Here is a 16,333-nt window from a genome sequence, read left to right as displayed (position 1 = left end):
ACTAGCCTCGAACACAAAAGCTCAGGGATAGCACCCAGGCCCTGAGTTTAAGCCCCAGGACTGGTGCACACATGCGTGCGTGCGCGTGCGCGCGTGCACACACACACACACACACACACACACACACACACACACACAAATGCCAACATTATTTTTTTATAGAAATAGAAGAAAATAATTCTAAAAATATTTCTGGAATCATAAAAGATCCTAGATAGTCAAAACTATCGAGAAAAATTAATAAACTTAGAGGCATGATACTATTTGACTTTAGAATAGGTTAGAAAGTACTTAAAACAGCACACAACAGAAAGCTCAGAAATCCATGCATTTTACTGTCAGATGGTTGTCAACAAACATCAAAAGAATAAAAGGAAGGAAAAATGGTCTCTGACAAGTGGTGTTAGGAAAATAAATATCCACATGCAGAAAAATGAAATTTAAAACTTTATCTCATACTATAAACAAAAAACAAAATGGACTGAAGACTAAAATATAAGACCCTATGCTGTAAAGCTACCAGAAGATAAATGGAAAAGCTGTATGATATGGGCTTGTGCAGTAGTTTTTGGATATGACCCCAAAAAAACAGACAACAAGGCAGAAATACACAAGAGGGAAAATATTAAACTAAAAATTTCTTCACAGCAGAGGAAACAAATCAATGGAATAAAGAACCTGAATAAGGGAGAAAATATCTCTAAACCATACATCTGGAAAGGTGTTAATATTTCAAATATGTAAATAGCAAGAAAACTAAGCCTGACTTTAAAATGGTCAAAGGATCACAATAGATATCTTCCAAATGAAGATATACAAGTGTCCAGCAAGAATATGGAAAATACATATCACTAATTGGAAAAATGCAAATTAAAGCTGATGACATACTACCTCATTCATTAGGATGACTACTACAGATATGTGAAAGAGAAATGTTGGCAAAATGTAGAGGAAAAGGCACCCTTGCATACTGTTGGTGGGAATGAAAATTAGTATAGCCATTATGGGAAACAATATTATGGATTCTCAAAAATCAAAAATAGAGCTACCATACAATCTAGCAAGGATTAGTGAAAGACAACAAAATCATTGTATAAAAGAGATTACCTGCACTCCTTTGTTCATTGCAGCATTAATCACAATAGCAAAGACAGGGAACTAACTTAATTGATAGATGAATGGATAAAAGAAATATGCTGTATATACGCAGTGAACTATTATTTTGCTTTGCAGAAGAAAATCTTCCGAAGGATATTATGTTACTAATAAGCCAGGCAGAGAGAGGAATACTTCATTATCTCACATAGGGAATCTAAAATGTCTAGCTCATAGAAGTAGTGAGTAGTAGAATAGTATTAGCGGAGGCTGAAGGGGGGATTTGGGCTGGAAAGATAGATGGTGGGAAGATTGGACTGGGAAGAAGCTGGAGTCAGGGATTTGACTAGGGAGATGTTGGTCACCGAAAACACAGTGTTGGAGATGCGGGAGAAATGAAAAAATCTGTTGTGCAATATGGTGAATACAGTTAATAACAATGCATTTTTTATTGTGAAAATATAATACAGAGGGGTTACAATTACATGGGCAAGATAATGAATACATTTCTTATCAAGCATTGTTGCCTCCTTTGTTTCCCCTTCCCATCCCTTCCCATCTCCCTCTCTTCCCCGTCCCTCCTACCTTACCCCTCCAACCCCCCACCAAAGTTGTAAAGTTCATTTTTCAACATAACGATTTGTACATCTCATTATTGCAATGGGTCCACCTGTATCCCTATTTAAACGATTTATTTTTTCCCTTCCCCTCCACAAATTATACCAACATCAAATACAGTGAAAGCAGGGGTTACACCGTGGGAGAGGGACATACAAAACAACAAAGAAGTCATCTTATAAATATGTTAGAAACAATTGCATGAAAGCAAAAACATTTAAATACTTATCTTGGGGTTCATTTCACCTAACATCAACTTATCTGACCTTTTCTGCTTGTCTCAGACATATACTAGTTATTGCAAATAAGGGAAACCATGGGACCTAAGTTTCTTTGGGCCTAGCTTACTTCACTTAATATAATTTTTTCCAAGTCTTTCCATTTCCTAACAAATGGGACAATGTCATTCTTTCTGGTGGAGGCATAGAATTCCATTGTGTATATATATATATATCACATTAACAATGCATTTTATACTTGAAAGTTGATGGCATAGTGTCACCATAAAAACGTAGATAATGAATATGTTATTAATTCAACTAAGATGTTCCACAATACATATAACTCAAAACATCCTGTTGTATATGATATATGTATATGATAAATGTATATATATTTTAATGTTTTTTAAATTTTATTGTCAATGTTATGTACAGAAAGGTTACAATTACATAAGTAAGGTAGTGAGTACATTTCTTGTCAAACTTGTTACCCCCCTCTCATTTTTCTCCCACTTTCCCTCCCGTCGCAAATTGTACAGATAATTTCCTACATATTATCTTATGAGTATTGCTTTTGCACATTGGTTCCCCTTTGTCCTTCATCTCACCATTTTGTTGTTCCTCTTCCCTTACATAATTCAGATAAACATATATACAATACCCAGGGTACCAAAAATAGATGTACATTTTTGTTTGCCAAACAGAGCTTACTGAACTTAGAAAACAGAAAAAATGGTACATCATTTTGGAGATTCACATAAAAGCTAAAGAAGGCTGTTCACTTCCTGGTAGATGTGAGGCAGGGAGAAGTGGAGGAGAACCAAGGACCTGCTCTCAGTGACCTATTTTCTCCATCAGGATCTCACCTTCTAAGTTTTCCATAAACTCTGGTCTTAACATATGAGCCTTTGAAGGAACACTTCAAAGTTCAACTGTGCTGCCTCAAATGGCCAGTCTCAAATGACCAGTAATCTTTTTTCTAGATTCAGGATAAAGAATACCTTTCATATTACCGTCTTCATCTTTTTGGTTCCTCCTCCCCTAGTGCCCAACATTAATTATACTTCCTTAGTATGTATAACATTCATATATGTAAAATGACAGAACTGAATGTTCAGTGCTTTGCACCAGCATGTTCAGCAAGGAAAGGTCTTCCCACAAATCAGCACTGCAGCTGTGCTTCTTTATGGCTGCCCATCACTTCTAAGTTACCTAGTTTATTCTTTTCAAGTCTGAAAATTCCTTTCCTCCAAAAGGTCAGATTTGGGTTAATTACCCCAAGCATACAATCTTGAATAGAATCTTTTTTTTTTCCATTTCTCAAAACTGTTGAGTTATGACTAATTAACTGCACATTGCACTCTTGTAACACTCAATGCTTACATTATGGGAAAACTTACAAGAAAGAAAAGAGACTAGTAATAATAGCCAAGTATCACTGACATCCGACTCAGGCGAGACATGAAATAAGTATTGTGACTATTTCTGTGTGTGTGTGTGTGTGTGTGTGTGTGTGTGTGTGTGTGTGTGTGTGTGTGTGAATATTTCTTGAATTAATCAATGAGTTCAGTGGTTAACATTATCACTTACCAAGTGCTTGGACTAAGGAGTTACTATGTGTTATCTCCTGGGGTCTTATGTCTCTGATATTTGCAAACAAGGCAACTGAAGCTTAGGCAGCCTATAAGAGGTAGATAAACCAAGATTCACATTAAGTCTTTTCCATATTAATCACTACTCTGATTTTATTTTAGTCACTATCTTCTTACTTTTGATAGTAACACTTCTACCTATACAATTTTTACTTCTATTGAGAATCTATAAGAAAGATGTTTTATTTAAGGGAGGAGTTGTAATTATATATTAATCTTTTCTGAGCAGAGAGGATATTCCTTTTCTTGGTTTTTGAATTAAGCCTGTGTTGTTCTGTATGATTGCCATACTAACCACATTTGGCTGTTTGTAATTTAACTTTACCGTTAAATTAAGCAAAACTAAATAAAAAATTTACATTCAGTTCTTTAGCTCTAATAGCCACATTTCAAGTGCTCAGTAGTCTCCTGGTCAGTTTCTACTGAACAACATGAGTAGAAAAACTTTTGGTCATTAGAGAAAGTTTTGTTGGCAAATGTTAAAATGACTCTAGGGGTTTCAGTTGCAAGTCTTGAAAGTAGCATTAATTAAAGTCTGCCATGGAAGGAAGGCTATAATATTCCTCCCTGTTTTCCAACAGATTAAGAGGAGGATAAAGAAAATATTGGGAGCAAATAGTTGGCATGGCTGAAAACAAGGAAGCACAAATGTTTATAAAGCAGATGGTTATATGGTTAGAAATTATTAACTTTATTTTGCTCATCAGGATCCCACTGAGTGTCAAATGCATAAGGGATAAATATGTTACTTGTAAAGCATAATTTTATTACAAAATATTTTGCACACAAAATGAACACTTTTTCAAATGATAGAAAAGAGCCTTCAGAGACATTTTTATACCAATCCTACAAAGGAATTTATAAATGAAAGATTTATTCATCTAATTATTGCAACATTTAAAAATCTAGTTCACTAATTTTCCTGGATCTATGTCATTATATGGTCACTGTCTAAATTGGAAAGCATAGATCTTAGTCTCATATTGCTCACCTGTACTTAAGGAGGTGGATGGGCACTCAGACCATACTTATTGTTTACTTTCAGAACTCAAACTAGATTTCTGGTTAGGAATCTGCTTCCTGAGACTGGCCATTTTAATCCATTTGATGCATCAGGAAATACAAAGTTGGAGGGGAAGACTTAACAGGAAAAATATATATCCATCTGTAACAAATTATTGAATTTGTCAAAAGTTGCTTTAGAGCTGGGTACTAGTCACTCATAAATATAATATATAATATTGTTAATAATTAGTAATTATTAATAAAATATTAATATTATATAGAATATATAGGGATTATATATTCTATATATATATTCTATATAGTTAACCAAGAAAAAGTCAGAACTAGAAGTGTAGCTCAAGCAGTAGAGCATCAATTATGAGCAAAAATGCTAAGTAAGAATGAAAGGTCCTGAGTTTCAAGCCTCAAGATTGGCACACACATGCAAATAAACACACGTGCGTGTGTGCACACATGCACACACATACACACACATACACACAAGATGTCTTAGTTGTCCCACAGGAAAAACAAAATAAAGAACATTATTTAGGCTGAGAAACAGAAGAAGCCTTTATGTAGTACTTGTTTCCTGAAAGATGTCATAAGAAGTTACTTCCCATCTTAAAAGAAGTTGTTTTTCAATTAAGAAAATGCTTATCTAATGTCTGTATTGCCTCTGCCCCCAGACTGTCTCCTTAGGGGCAAGAATGTGTATCTTGTCAAATATTTTAGCCTCATTGCCTACCTAGAGCCAGAATATAGTGAGACATTCAAGCAGTATTTGCTGAATAAATTAATGAAACTTGGTCCAGTAAAAATATCTCAGCAGATACCTATTACTAATGTACACCAGTTCACTCTTGTTGGTCCCCTAAGAAAGAGGTACTAATCAATGTACTAATCATGTATAACCATTGTGTTGTATTGTTGCTGCTATGAATAATGTCTTGTATGTATCATTTTTAACATTCTTTAAAAGAACTTTCTCTGATGAACTTATATCTAATTCTCTATTTTCCCTTTGCACCTAGAAATATACTTGGCATGGAATAGGCCTTCAGCAAAAACTGTAATTAAAAGGAAAATATTTTTCAATACAAGGGATATTATGCCTTAATTTTATTTGTAGATTATTTACTTTCTAGCTTAGTTTATAAGTCAATAATTTTTATTGATTGGAAAGCTAGGCCTTATTTTTTGCTTCTTTTTCTTTTTCAGGAAAAATCCCCAGCACAAGATTGAGTATAGACATAGTATACTTCCAGGTGAGTAAGTTTACCTCTGGATTCTCATGATTTTTAGGAACAAAAATGAAATTCACTCCTTAACTGACTTAGTCCACATTTTCACCCTTGAACCACTGCTTAATTTGAACTAGCATTGAATCACCTTCTTCAGAACCAGAGCACCCTTACTATAAGATAGTAAAACGTTGGGGACAGACATGAAAAATTCATGTATTCTAGTCACATCAGTTCATCTTACCTTCTGTTTCTGTTGCTTCTAAACTCTAATAGTTTTCTTTTTAATAAATTCTGCCTTCTTTGTATCATTTCTATAATGTAGAGGAAAAACTCAGCAAACTATTAGCCTTGCCTACAAAGGAGAGAATAAGACACATACTATCCAGGGGTGTGCCCTCTCGTACATTCATACATAAAAGCAACTACTGATGAAAATTATTTCCCTCTCTCTTTCTTTCTTTCTTTCTTTCTCTTTCTTTCTTTCTTTCTTTCTTTCTTTCTTTCTTTCTTTCTTTCTCTCTCTCTTTCTTTCTCCTTTCTCTTTCTTTCTTTCTTTTTTTCTTTCTTCTTTCTCTTTCTCCTTCCTTCCTTCTTTCTTTCTTTCTTTCTTTTCTTTCTTTCTTTCTTTCTTTCTTTCTTTCTTTCTTTCTTTCTTTCTTTCTCTCTTTCTTTCTTTCTCCTTTCTCTTTCTTTCTTTCTTTTTTTCTTCTTTCTCTTTCTCTTTCTCCTTCCTTCTTTCTTTCTTTCTTTCTTTCTTTTCTTTCTTTCTTTCTTTCTTTCTTTCTTTCTTTCTTTCTTTCTTTCTTTCTTTCTTTCTTTCTTTCTTTCTTTCTTTCTTTCTTTCTTTCTTTCTTTCTCACAGATCCTTGGAAATGTCATTGAATATTCTTTGTATGAAGCATATTATCTAGAATACTTAACATTTTCTTTTACTGGAAAAATGTTTTTTTTCTTAACAAAAAATGTATACTATTTTTTAGCAATGGTTTAATCTCATTTATGGTCATCATTGTTATCAGTATCCCTACCCATACTTTTGCTTTCCCCTGTTGTAGTTATCCATTGCCATCAGCTTGGATCTGAAAATATCAACTATAAGAGTAAAAGATAATTGATGCATAAGTATTTTGTTTGTTTGTTTTTGTTTTGTTTTGTTTTTGTGTGTATGTGCTAGTCCTGGGGCCTGGGTGCTGTCCCTGATTTTTGTTGTTCAGCGCTAGCATTCTACTACTAGCATTCTACTACTTGAGCAACACCTCCATTTCTGGCTCTTTGTTGGTTAATTAAAGATTAGAGTCTCATGGACTTTTCTGCCTGGAGTGGCTTCAAACCATGATCCTCATATCTCAGCTTCCTGAGTAGTTAGGATTACAGGTGAACGCTACCAGTACATGTCCCGATTCCCAAGTTTAAAATAATTTCTATTATAGCATATTTTATTCATTATTCTATTTTATTATTGTTGTTGTTCTTCATATTTTATTGTATCTACTTACACATTATTGTTTATCATAAGTGTGACATAGGAGAAAACAGGGTATATAGAGGCCAATATTACCCATAGTTTAGGTGTGTACTAGGGACTTAAAACATATTCTTCATATATAATGGGAGACTACTCTGTACTTACAGAGGTTGTATGTTCCAATATAGTCGAAACATCTCTTCCCCTTTAAAACTTATAAATTGAGAATCTGGAGTATTTCAAATATTAAATACTGTATTTTTTATTTTGTAACTCAGGAGATATTTAACACAGAATTCTAAAATACTTGTTTTTCTCATCTCTTACATCATTACTTAAAATTCTAATATCATGTGTATGTATCACCCTTATTGTGGAAAAGTGAAATTGGTTACCAGAAAGGTTTTTGCAAGAAGAATCAGTGCAACTTGCCAATGGTTTAGGGGCCTGGATGAGGTAAAGGAAATAGAGATGACTCTGGATTATAGCATAAATGATAAGGAGACTGGAGATGACATTTACACACAATAAAGAGTAGGCAAAGAACAGGTAGGTTTTTGATTTTTAAAATTAAATATAGTGAATTTGAGATAATGTATAATAAATACAAGACAAGATTTAATATAGTAATGACACTTAAATAGCAACATTAAACTCTTACTATTTAATGTCTGATTTGTAATATTTCTTAAATCCTTCAGTCGGGAAAGTTTTTCTGTTCCTGTGACAATTTATATAGTACATTTTTAAAAAAGGTTTGGTTACTGTCAGTTGTTAACTTTCTCATTCATCTAGTTGGTATAATATTTCACTAACATTCCAAATGTTTCTAGAGCTGTAGGGGTTTGGCATAAAATGTCAAAGCAAGAGCAATCAGTGCCAGGAAACTTTTATCTTATACTTTCTTTCTTTTTTTTTTTTGGAGTCCAGTCCTGGGGCCTGAACTCTGGCCTGGGTGCTGTCCCTCAGCTCTTCAGCTCAAGGCTAGCACTACCACTTGTGCCACAGCACCACTTCTGGCTTTTTTCTTTTTGCTTATGTGGTGCTGAGGAATCGAACCCAGGGCCTCATGCATGCAAGGCAAGCGCTCTACCACTGAGCCACCTTTCCAGCCCTTATCTTATACTTTCTTAGCTAAATAACCTGTTGACAGCATTTAAAGGAAATTATCGTTAACAGCTTATCATCTAATTATTGAGTTGTTCTTTCCAACCTTTGTTATTATATGTTATGTATTATAACATCAATCATGGGTGAAATTTTAAAATGATTTACTGATGAGTTCTGTAGTATTTCTAAAGTTTTGCAGTGGTATTCACACATATGTTTATATATGTCCCCTTTCCCCTAGAGATTAAACATGCAGATCCAGAAAGAAAGCTATTAAGGAACATTAGTGTAGCTAACTTGAAATTCTATCACCCACTAAATAACTTTGGAAATTGCTGAAAGAATATGAAATATTAGAAAGCCTAGTGCAGTGGTCTTTAAAGAGGAAACAATAAAGTAATAAAGTAGATCTGAAGTATAGAATTGCTTTTCCAAATATAGATACTTATTAATAACTTAGTGCATTAAAAAAGTTAGTGTTTGTTAGCAATGTGTAAAACACAAAGATATTCTTATGATATGTAGTAAATTTTCATATTTAGGGATATATTTCTGAAATGGAAAGTAGTTTTGATGTTTATGGGAAAGGGAAAGAAACACCTTGATAATTAAGCTGTTAGTCTGCTGTGATATACTGTCACCATTCATTCATTTTTAAAAATACGTATTTTTATTATCATTAGTTGTACAAAGTGGTTACCATTTAACAATTAGTTTATAAGTACAATGCATCTTGTTTGATTTCATCCCTTTCATCATTCTTCCCCTTCTCTTCCAATCCAACTTCTCCCTTTTACCAGCGATACAGACTTAGGTCTTGGGATATGAATTGAGAGTAAAATTTTAAACTGTAAACGTATGTTTGATATAAAATTAAGAATTCTCATCTTTCTTTCTGTTTTCTTCAGAAATAGAAACATCACCCATTGCCATAGCCTAACAACACATGATTAATAGCATGTCTTAAACATGATACAGAGTTTATCATTATTCCCCCCCCCCCCCAAAGTTAGCTTTCATCATTATGGTAGTTAAGTGACATCCCCCCCCAAAGTTAGCTTTCATCATTATGGTAGTTAAGTGACATCCTTCAGTATTTAAAAGTGACAGCTTATTTCTTTATTCTACCCTCAAACAATAAAGCTTCCCATCCATCTTTGCATCTCATATACCTTCACTGATTTCTATTTTGGTCTTAAAGTTACCATTTATGGCATTAGATGTTGAAATGATTTAATAACTTTACTCATAAATCTAAAAATGAAAATTATTAAGCTCATTGTCATGAGCTTAATTATGCTCCAGATAATGGGACTTCCATCCCTTAGTCCAGTCCTCTTTCTCTCAACCATGCTACTTTTGAGAGAGAATTTTTTTTTGTTGGTCATGGGGCTTGAACTCTGGGCCTGAAGGCTGTCCCTCAGCCCTTCAGCTCAAGGCTAGCACTCTACCACTTGAACCACTGAGCTACTTCCGGTTTTCTGAGTGGTTTATTGGAGATAAGAGTCTCACGGACTTTCATGCCTGGGCTGGCTTTAAACGGCAATCCTCAGATGTCTGCCTCCTGAGTAGCTAGTATTACAGGCGTGGGCCACTGGTGCCCGGCTGAGAGAGAACTTTTCATTGGTAACAGGACTGGACAACTAAATAAGAATAGCAGTGATTGGCTGCATCATATGTAAAGGTCAAGGAAACATTTTATTGTCTCTTTAGGCTGTCCTTGTTTTGGAAGAAACAAGTTCACGCCTGATTTTTCAAATACGCTCAAAGGTTATATTTCAGCTAAACCAGATAAAATACCAGAAATGCTGTAGCTCTTAAATTTTATAAAATTTTTATAAATTTTGCTGTGTAATTCCTGTACAACTACTGGAAATCACAATTGAAAAATTAAAAGTACATAAAGCTACATTTTGTTATTGGTTTAAAAACCAGCAATTACTGCTATTTCTACTGGTTTTATTTTATTTTTTATTGTTTTATTTTTGTGTGTCCATAACTTTTCACAGAACAGTAACATTCTCTGCACAATACTGTAGCTGTGGTTTGAGATTTTTCTAGAATATGTCAAGATTGAATTGCTTAGTTTTCAAACTGAAAAGCTTCTTCATATGAGAAACTTGCTATGGAATTTTTATACAGCAAACATTGCTATGCCAGTTTTCTGAAAATTTTGCCTAGATACCATGATATGATGTCAGCTTGCTGTGTTGGAGAATACCCTTTCAAGGGGCTTTTCTTTATTGCTTTCATTGTATACCATAGTCTTTTTGCATAAGAAAATTTTATGGTAAAGACTGACATTCTTTATTAAGTGCCAGTCATGTTTATTTCAAAGCCCTGCTTCCTGAAATTGTTACCTTGATTCATGTAAGAAGTTAGTTCACTGAATCAGTATATTTTTCTAAGTAAGTAATTTCTTTACTTTTATGGCCTATGTACACCAAAAGGCAGAAATAGACATTTCTCTAAAAAATACCATATAGTTTTTTTTTTTTTAAGGAAATTTCCTCTAGGTCCTGGTGGCTTACTCCTGTAATCTTAGCTAGTCAGCAGTCTCAGTTCAAAGCCAGCCCTGGTAGAGAAGTTCAGCACATTCCATCTCCAAAAATAACTAGTAGAAAGATGAGCTGATGTGGCTTAAATGGTAGAGCTCAAGCTAAACAAACAAGCCAACTAACTGAGCACAAGGCTCTGATTTCAAGCCCCAGTACTGGCAAAAAAAAAAAAAAAGTGTGAGGTGTTTAGCCGTGTTTGGCTATGTGCTCAGCTATAATCCTATCATTCAGGAGACTATGGCTATATGATAGTTTTAAGACAACCTAAACTGCATGGGTTTCAAAAACAGTCATTTGTTCTTGTGAAATAAAGCAGACAATTTGACTACCAGCTACATTTAGGTTGCTACAAATAATTTTTTATTAGATTTTGGACTCCTTTAAAGACAATGAATAAAGAAAAGTAAGTGTAAATATCAAATTTAAATGCTTATAGATATAAACAAATGTGATATTTCTGATTAATAGACATTACTACATCAACAAATAAGCCTGCTCAGTAAACTGCTAAAAATTTCCAACACTTTTGATGTTTATAATCCCTTCATCTAACAAAATCTAAGTAAAAGTTTCTTCTGCAACTCATTTTATTGTCAGGCAGGCTAGTGATTTCTGTAGAACTGAAAGTGCTCAGTTGATGTTTTCTATACATATATTGGTTGAATATATGAGTTTATTTACTAACTTACATATTCAACAATTACATGTATGCATTCCCTTCTTCATGTAGGAGCTGAGGGAACAATAGAAATAAAACCTTGCCTTTGTAGAATTTTACAAAGGTAGATAATGTAAGTGTACACAAGTACATGATTTCATGAGGTGATAACAAGTAAGAAAAACAATCTGTGTAAGAGAATAGAGATTAGCTGCATCATATATGAAGGTCAAGAGTGTGGTGAAGGGAGGCACCAATTCTAACAGGACACTGAAGAAAGCACTTTGTGATATCTTGACATTAGGATGAAGGCAGAGCAGAGAGAGCAAGCCAGGTCATCATTTGAAGAAGAATAGGGCAAGTAATTAGAACAGCATGTTTCAATGCCTGGAGATGATCATGCTTGGACTGTTCTAGGAACAGCAGAGTGGATACAATGAGAACAAAGAAAGTAAGTAGAGAGGGACGTGGACTGAGATGAGAAAAGCTAACGGTGGGCCAGGTATGCAGGACATAGAAGCCGAGAGGACCTGACTTTGGATGTTATTTAGAGTTTGCAACTGTTATTTAGAGAAAGCAACTGGAAGCTTTTCTGGTTGCTCCTCCATGGAGAATAGAATGGAAGTTCAGAAGCCCGTGAGGAGGGTATTGCATCCAGGGAGGAAAGGATAGTAACTGAACAGGGTAATTTATAGTAGATATGTGGTAAGGCGTGGTGAGGATTCTTGGAGGATAGAGTCAGCACCATATCTACACAGACTGGAGTTAGGTCTTCATGAGGGGTGTTCAAGATGACTCTCACCAGAAGGTTGGAAATTAAAATATAGCATCCAAGATCTCAGAGTAAGAAGAATTGGAACAAGCTGAAGAGAGTTCAGCATGATAAGACGTTCCTGAGTTTTCCAGAAGGCTGTAATGTTTTTACTTTATACATCTGGTGTTCATCAGGGTCTATTTTCTTTCACAGAGATTTCCAGATAAAATTGTTCTATTTGTTTCTTAAATGTTTTTGTGTATATCAGGCATGGTGGCACATCCCTGGAATTTCAGCTGTACAGAAGGTAGAGTTAGGATGATATCAGTTTGAGGTCAGCCCTGGCCTGGCAAAGTTATCTGAAAAACAAATTAGAAATGAAAAGACTAGGAGTAGACTATCTTTTTAGCAAGACTAAGACCCCAAGTTTGATCTCCAGTACTGTAAAAAATAATACTAATTTTTTTCCAATCTTCTACTTGGAAGTAGCAAACACCCCTTCAATTCTCATTTCACCAGCCAAGTCAGTGAGGAGAGAGCAAAATCATATCAGGTAGGAAGAATGAGTGGGACAAATTATACTCCACCACATTGGAAGGTAGAATGCAGTTCTGATTTTGCCACGAACAACTGTTTTGACTCTCAGGGGCTATTTTTAGTTCCAAGAGCATCAAGGTAGGCAAAATTATAATAATATGTAATAAGTGGTCATTTTGTTGAAATGACCATTGTAGAAAGTTGTAATAATGTCATGCATGAATTAAATTGGTTCTCTCCTAAGCAGAACAATAGTGTACAGTGCGAATCTCTAATGCCATTCTGAGTGATGATTGATACATGTGGGGTACCAAATTCTTATTTTAGATGAAGGTGATGATGCACAATCCAATGAGTACATGAATGACAGCTTTCTAGATGAGGAGGAGGAAGACTATGAGCCAACAGATGAAGACTCTGACTGGGAACCAGGGAAGGAAGATGAAGAGAAAGAAGATATGGAAGAGCTTTTGAAAGAAGCAAAAACATTTATGAAAAGAAAAAAGTAACTGTTTTGCTTTTTCATTAGGGGAAAAGGGCAGGAACTAAAGAGATGCTTTCCTTCTTTGATATATTACTGACTTCTTTGCAAGAAAAACATTGACATGTCCACCCTCTTTGAAGTGATAGAGTGTACTCCGTTGCCTTACTTTTTTTCCTATTTCAGGCACCTGGAAATAGGAAGTCGAGAGGTTCAAGAGTAATATTTTTCACATAGTTTACATTGGTAATAAAAGCCATAGATTGCATAAAAGTTTGATCTTTTTCTTTTTTTCAAAAGATTCTGTCATTATGAAGTACTTTGCAAGTTTAACTAGGTAAATTACATAATAGGTGGGAAGGCATACCTCTTTCAGTTTTGAGAGTTCTAGCAGAGCCAGGCTGTAAAAAAAATTACACCCGTCACATATCAGCTATTTTTTAATACCCTGGAGGCGAGCTTTAATCTTTGACACTTCGGGAACTTGTTAATAGGGCCAGCTAGGCTTTAGAAATATTCACCTTTTAAGAAATGTAATTTTGTGTTTCACAACAGTAATTTACTATATATTTGAGCTTAAAAGTAGAAAAACTCAACAGATTTTAGTTTTTATTCAAACTAAAGCCCTGTCTCATTATTTCACCTCTCACTGTAGCTGTCTTAAAGAATGTAGAAATAATCCTAACTATAATTTTCTCAAATGACATTATTATATGTGCATGTATTCTGATGACAGTGGGCAGATTTTGTGTGTTTAACAATCTGGTGTCATATGGAGAAAAAAACCCTTATTCTCCAGTTTAATGAAGTAGGTCTCTCCATTTCTGTTCTTAAACCACTTCAGGCCCAGCAATACTCTTCATTCTAGATGGGTTAGAATTTAAAATATAATTTAGAATTCTGAATAACAGTTGAGTTGTGTATAAAGAACAGCAGATATATATTGAAATTACCAATTACTAAACCAAAATCACCCTTGATATTTCCTACACTGTGGGAACCCAAAAATTTATTTTAAAGAAAAAAAACCAGATTTACTATGTTGCTTTTTTGATAATTGAATAATATTAAAATTCACTTAAGATGAATTAAGGGGAAGATGAACATTTTTCTAGACTATTACCTACTACTTTTGTTATTTGAGAACTATTTTCCCTTGTGATCTCCCTTCTAAGTATATAACCAAAGAAGTGAAAACATTCATCTGTATACATGTGCACCAAAGCCTTATTCTTTTTTTTTTTTTTTTTTTTTTTTTTTGTCGATTGTGGGGCCTGAACTCTGGGCCTGGGCCTTGAGCTCTTCAGCTCAAGGCTAGCACTCTACCACTTGAGCCACAGTGCCACTTCCGGCTTTTTCTGCTTATGTGGTGCTGAGGAATCGAACCCAGAGCCTCATGCATGCAAGGCAAGCACTCTACCACTGAGCCATCTTCCTAGCCCAGCTTTATTCTTTTGGGGGAGGGTGGGGAGGGAACAGTAATGGGGCTTGAACTCAGGGACTTTCACTCTCACTTGTCTTTTTCATTCAAGGCTGGGGCTCTTACACTTGAGCCACACCCACACTTCTGGCTCTTTGTTGGTTAATCTTAGATAAAAGTCTCATGGACTTTTCTGCATGATCTAACTGAATCGTGATCCTCAGATCTCAGCTTTCTGAGTGCTAAGATTACAAGTGTGGGCCACAGCACCTGACTAAACACTATTCTTTTTTGGGGGGGAAGGGGCAGTCCTGGGCCTTGAACTCTGGGCCTGGGCACTGTCCCACTTGAGCTATAGTACCACTTCCAGCTTTTTCTGTGATTAATTGGAGATAAGAATTCCATGGACTTTCTTGCCTGGACTGGCTTCAAACCACAATCCTTAGATCTCAGCCTCATAAGTAGCTTGGATTACAAGTATGAGCTTGTAATCAGCACTCAGCTAAGCATTATTCTTAATAGCTGAAAATTAGAAGTTCCATAGTGCCAATCAGCTGATGGGTAGATAAACTATATATGGTCTACCTGTGGAATAGAATATTATCTGGATATACATGGAATGCTGATGATTCATGCCACAATATGAATGAACCCTGAAAGTATGCTAAGAGAAGCTACACACAAGCTGCATCCCGTATGACTCATTTATGTGAGATTTCTAAAATAGGTGTATCCATAGCGACAGAAAGTAGAAGAGTTGTTGCTGGGAGCATGGCAGAGGGAATGGGGAAAACTGCTGATGAGTAGTAAGTGTTCACATTTTCTAAAATTAGGGCTGAAAATTGCACAACTCCATAAACATACTAAAAACCATTGAATGACATGCTTTCAAAGGATAAATGTATGGTCTGTGAAATATTTATGTTATTTGAAAAGATTTCAAAGTCTGATACCAGTCTTCAAAATTAAAAGATCAAAAGACAGTCTTTCTGGTGTTTTTATTTCATTTATTTTTATTTTTTGGTTATCCTGGCCTTTGAACTCAGAGCCTCATGCTTTGTAGGAAAGCATGAGCCACACTTCCAGCCTTTTTTGTGTTTAATTAACATTCATTAGCTCTACAAGGCAGGGTCTTAGGACATTTCTGTGCATGTATACAATGCATTGCAGTTAATCTCACCTCTCTGTCACTCTCCCTTGCCATCTCTGCCTTCCTGATACAATTTTAATAGGTTTTATTGCTCTGTTTTCATATTCACTGACAATCTGTTTTGATCAGATCCATCCTCTTGTACTGGATATTTTTTAGATAGGTTCTTACTTCTTGCCCATGTGTACACCTATCAGGTTCACCTATTTTAGGCTTCCTATCGTATCTAAGATGACAGGACTATAATATACCTAGCTCTTAGTTAAGAGGACTCATGCACTTTTCTGCTGGGGCTGGCCTTGAAGTGTGATCTTTCCTGTCTCTACTTCACAACTAGGTAGGATACAGGAGTGAGCCCCTGA

General features: G+C 35.1%; 1 protein-coding gene across 3 annotated transcripts in view; it reads left to right on the top strand.

Moving 5' to 3' along the window:
* Aplf (aprataxin and PNKP like factor) overlaps positions 1-14,843 on the top strand; it is a 69,829-nt gene extending 54,986 nt beyond the window's left edge. For all 3 annotated transcript variants that reach the window (XM_070004492.1, XM_070004491.1, XM_070004493.1), the window contains exons 9-10: positions 5,813-5,859; positions 13,248-14,843. In XM_070004492.1, the coding sequence (XP_069860593.1) occupies positions 5,813-5,859; positions 13,248-13,429 (229 nt within the window). In that variant the 3' untranslated portion in view covers positions 13,430-14,843. The remainder of the gene's footprint in view (positions 1-5,812; positions 5,860-13,247) is intronic.
* Positions 14,844-16,333: the final 1,490 nt, after the last annotated feature.

Source organism: Dipodomys merriami, unplaced genomic scaffold (assembly GCF_024711535.1).
Source record: "Dipodomys merriami isolate MVZ:Mamm:240054 unplaced genomic scaffold, mDipMer1.0.p SCAF_63, whole genome shotgun sequence".
In the NCBI taxonomy this organism is placed as follows: domain Eukaryota; kingdom Metazoa; phylum Chordata; class Mammalia; order Rodentia; family Heteromyidae; genus Dipodomys; species Dipodomys merriami.
This window is presented reverse-complemented; position numbering and strand designations above follow the sequence as displayed.